The 5,104-nt window shown below is 33.7% G+C and overlaps 1 protein-coding gene across 1 annotated transcript in view; it reads right to left on the reverse strand.

Annotated features, from left to right (window-relative positions):
• Positions 1–225: 225 nt before the first annotated feature.
• The window catches only part of PLRG1 (pleiotropic regulator 1), a 15,685-nt gene continuing 10,806 nt past the window's right edge, over positions 226–5,104 (reverse strand). The window contains exons 9-12 of the mRNA XM_017498800.2: positions 4,437–4,653; positions 3,163–3,302; positions 2,466–2,659; positions 226–1,931 (exon numbers count right to left, since the gene is read on the reverse strand). Of these exons, the coding sequence (XP_017354289.1) occupies positions 1,872–1,931; positions 2,466–2,659; positions 3,163–3,302; positions 4,437–4,653 (611 nt within the window). The 3' untranslated portion in view covers positions 226–1,871. The remainder of the gene's footprint in view (positions 1,932–2,465; positions 2,660–3,162; positions 3,303–4,436; positions 4,654–5,104) is intronic.

Genomic DNA, 5,104 nt, shown 5'->3' on the forward strand with positions numbered 1-5,104 from the left:
CATTAAGGGCAGTGTGGAGCAGGGAAACATTTTTTAAAATGCCTTTCAGAATTTGATACATATACCTAACTTGAATACAACAGCTGAAGCTTTGCTAGACAGGTTGTAGGGGCTTTCTCATCTCCTTGTACTATTAATTTCCTCTTGGCCTTTGGGGATGGAACATCATCCGCCTCTGATTTTTCTTGTTGGAAGGCATTTTAGAATCTCTCAGAAATGCAAGTGTAGTGTTCTTTTTTCTTTATTTAAGTTTACAAAATACATGCTTATAGAAAAACATAGAAATATGTAAAACCAACCATGAAAGTTCTTTCATAATTATGCTTCCTAACAGAGCCACTGTTAGTAAGGTAGTGTTACTTATTGTATTTTAGAGCATCAAGTTGTTCACAAAAATGCTTGCACTTTTTTTTTTTTAACCTAAAAGTTTGGAAATCTTGCCCTAATAATCCAGACATCCCTCACTCTCTTAATGAATACTTAGAAACAAATTACATCAAGGTACCATTTATTAAACCAGTCCCTTATTGGCAGGCCATTTGGGCTAGTTTTAAGTATGAAAGAACAAAGGCGCAATGAATTTGCTTGTGTACACTTGTCAGATTATTCCTATTAGGCAGTTTCCTAGAAATGAACTTAGGCCAAAAGGTTCAGTTTCAATAAATCCTGGAAAACTACATTCCTAAGGGCTGTGACAATTATACTCCCACCTATAGCATGCAAGATGGGTAATGTAATTAGAAATGCTCGTTCAAAACCATGGTATAACTTTTTAATTTGGAAAATTAAAACAATTGTTCTTATAACTGTGTTTTCTAATTATAGAAGGTGACGTCTGACAAATCTTCACTAAAGGGGAATCAGGATCCCAGGGAAGGATTGATACAACTTGTATTTACCAAAAGGAGGAATCAGTATTAGAAACTTTAGAACTTCTTTATAAAATCTTCACAAGATTGTAGCTCTTGCTTTCATTTTAAATAGCTGCACTGGTATATCCAGAGTTATTTTCCCCAAGTTTCAATACCAGTACTGGTATCCTACTAGTTGTGGAATAAAATCCATCCTTGTATGAGCTTTCCCCACCACAAACCAGCTTTACTCCCCATTATTCAACAGTAGCAAATTCTTTGTAACGGAACACACTGAACACTTTCTTTGTGTCTGGTTTCATCACTTTATGACTCATCTTAGAATACTCTTTTCCATCTTCGTCCCCTTCATTTCAAAGTCATCTCCAATGCCACTTACTCTATGAAGTCTTCACAATCCTTCCTGAGAAAAATGGTCTTATCCCTTGTGTTTCCCCAGCATTTCACCTGCACCTCCAATACAGAATATCTATAAACTACCAAACTGAAAGTCTTAGAGGATAGACACATCTTACTTGTCTATTTCCTGAACGCTATCTAGTGCAGAACTTTGTAGGACATATACTCAAAAACTGTTTTTGGAATAAACATACATAAGACTTCAAATATTTTAATCTCAAATTATTAGTCACAGATATTAGTTTTTAAAGGATTTTAAAAAAACTACTGCCCCCCCATGTCCTGTTATAATAATCAGTTTCATACATTTTTTTAAAAAGGGGGTATTCTAATAAGACTGTCAAAATATTATATCTAGAATAGTTATGTTCAATAAATCTACATTTGCTTGATATCCGCATCTTCCTAGTATCACAAATTGTTTTAGAAATAAAAACACGGGGGTAGGGGACAGGGGACAGTTTATTGTAAAATATGAAGCAGCAATGATTGAAGCAAGTGAATTTCTGCTTTATACTCCCAGCCAGAGCACAAAATGACTGGATATCCTCATCAATGCCATGTTTTAAAAAAAAGAAAAGAAAGAAAATTCCACATTCATTAAAATCTCTTTCTCTTGATAATTTCTGGTTTCCAGCTGACTGGATGAGTTTCTTCTGTCTAAAAATAGAAACGTAAGTTAAAATAAATTATTATTAGTTTGCTTCATGTCTAATAGGCTTCCTTTCTAACAAAAATAGGTATATAACATTATTCATTGGCATTACACACTTAGCAGTTTTTTGACAATTTTGGGAAAAGTTGATAAACTTCTGGCATTATCCAAGTCTAATAACAGATGGATGGATTCATTATCATTAGTTTGTAGTTTTTCATCTAAAATAACATTTCCATTTGGATATTCTAACACCAAAGTTTATGATTCTCAAATTAATTTGCATAGCAATCTATTTATTTGCTATTCTTGGTGCAACATTTCCCAGCAACTACAACAAAGAAAGCTGGGATAAAATTAAAGCCATCCATGAATTCACTGGCATCAGTGAACAATATAGAAATCGATAAATAGACACTATTCAAGAAGACAAATATCTTAAATATTATGAAATTATTTTTCCTTCTGATAATTAAACGAGATTACCTGCCAAATTGGTACAGCTGTTTTACTTAACGAATGTGAAACAGACAACTTACGGCTGTGTCATCCTCTCTGTATACTTTAATGGTTTTATCAGCTTCAGCTGTTAGCAATCGACTTTCAGATTGATCAAAAGCACAAGCAAATATTCCTGATTCACTGTCCAAAGACCCAGGTTGCACAGCTGCATGAACTCTCTGAAAATTGTAGCCAGTTCTCCAGTCCCAAAGATGCATGGTGCCATTGTCAGCTTAAAGGGAAAAAAATCTAGTTACACCTGGTATCCCTTCAGCAGTACAGCTTGACAAACATTTATTAGGCAATATTAGCCCAGCACCAAGGCAATACTACAGTTACAGAAATACATACGACACAGGCACTCAGCCTTCTCTTAATGTTAGTTTGTCTCCTTTCATTTGCGCTGGGTTCAGAATTTATAGATCTTACAGATCTTAAAAAGCACCGCAAAGTCTGACAACCAATTTCAGAATACCAAACAAAATTTTAGGCAATTCCCAGTATACATCCCTGAGATTCATTAGGTGGGAACTCAAAGAGAACTAAATTATGAAATATACTACATGTATTATGAATATGCATGAACACACATAGTAACATGCAAATATACCCTAATCAGGCAAGTGCTGCTATAATACTTAAGTGTCACAGCTTAGAAGCATTACAAATGTTTATTCATCATTAAAAGAAAAAAATAAGAGACCAAACATATTTATTGTAAAAATCTTATTTTACCTCCAGATACAAGTACTCCATCAGAATTTACTGTCAACGTGTTAATAATAGCATTATGACCAGAAAGATTTTGAATGAAACTTCCATCAGGGAATTTCCACTGCTTTATGTTATCTGGAGAACCAGATGCAAATGTGTAACTGAAATAATATTAAAAAGGATTAATGACAAAGTAAACCAAGTTAAATAAAGTGGGGTAACAGAACACAAGATACTATGTATGGCATACTCTATGATATGTAAAAAGCATGAGATAAAAACAGTGGAATGAAATTTCATTTGAATACATTTCAAATGTCCATGATTAAAATATGACACAGAAACACTGTAATAAAGCTTATTATAGTTATATTTTGCATGTGCACTCAATTATTTATGTATTCAGCAAAATACTGTCGTATCAAAATGTAAAAATATTAAAACATTCGTTCAAAGTTAAATCAGATTTTCAAATTTTTAACAGTATATTTTAAGTCCTAGATGAATGTTTTATTCTCCTTTCAATTTCCTTAATGCTCTGCAGTAAGCTAGAACAACAAATGTGCAAATGCCCTATTTCACATGAAGGGCAATGCGAATGCAACTCTTATGGAGGGAGGGAGAGCAAGAGAGGAACAGTGAGAAAGGGAGAGAAGGAAAGGAATAGAGGGCAAGAGGAAGAGAGAAAGGGAGTGAGGAGAGGAAAAACGGGAGGAAGAAAGACAAGCAAAGGAAGGAAGAAGAGAGGAGAAAAGGGTATGGAGAGTGGAAAACAGAGAGAAGGAAGGGGAAGAAGGGATATGAATATAACCAGGAAAGTGTCAGGGTGATCTGATACAACAAACAATAGTAGTGATATTATGTTCCACCTCCTGGGATACTCTGACTATACTGTTCAGATTTCTTATTTCTCTTTCTACATATATTAACTTCCTCCTTAAGAATTAAACCATTCAAAATGAATGTCTCAGTGTCCAATGTCATTTATGTCCAAAACATTAAGCCCAGTCACTAATATCTTTTATTTTGACAAGCGACATTTAATCATGATTTATTTACATTGTCTCATTTGACATTATTTACGTGTTATCAAGTAGAAGGCTTTCCTCATGTTTTATAGGACATAAAGCAAAACAGTGCGTAAGGAAAATAAAAGAAACACATGTTCCTACGTGGCACAGGCCTAGAAATGACGGCAGCTAAATGACTGCCAAAAAGCAGTGCTGACACGAGCATCTCAGCATTATACTAAGAACTGAAGAAAAAAGAGAAGCTAATTAGGAAAATACACTTACTGTCTTGGATGTAAAACGACAGCCCTAACTGATTTTTTGTGATTTGTTAATGTCACTCTTGTTTTTCCAGCCACCAGATCCCATAATCGAATTGTAGTATCATGGCTTCCTGTAATGGAAATACATATATCCCTCAAAACATAGACCAGAAAAAATAATGCAAAATTAAATAAAACACAAAGCATTCTTCCAAAACACACATGTTCTAAATGAAAGTCTTATCACTTGGAAATTAGTCTTGGCTAATTTCTTCATAGTTCCAAATGTTTAGGTTGATTTTAATTCTTTAAAAAATTACAACAATTGATTCACTGTCAACTGAACAGCTAGAACAAATGCAAATAACAAATAAAACAAATATATGATTTTATACCCTCGTGAAAGGGAAAAACTCCAATGACTTTTTAAGTTAATAAAATACAGGCACAGGAATTATTTTCTAGTATTAAAGATCCAACTTTATTTAGAGCAAAACAAGATTCCAAATCAGTTCTAAAGGTTCTAAAGGTTACTAGTCTCAAGGTATTTTGTCTTCTAACTTCAATTTCCCAGAAAAATAATTTTGACACTGTAAAATAGTAAACTGCTCGTAACACAGTATTCTAGTCAGACATTACAGGATACTATGTATGGCATACTCTATGATATGTAAAAAGCATGAGATAAAA

Source organism: Cebus imitator, unplaced genomic scaffold (genome assembly GCF_001604975.1).
Source record: "Cebus imitator isolate Cc_AM_T3 unplaced genomic scaffold, Cebus_imitator-1.0 Scaffold251, whole genome shotgun sequence".
Lineage (NCBI taxonomy): Eukaryota > Metazoa > Chordata > Mammalia > Primates > Cebidae > Cebus > Cebus imitator.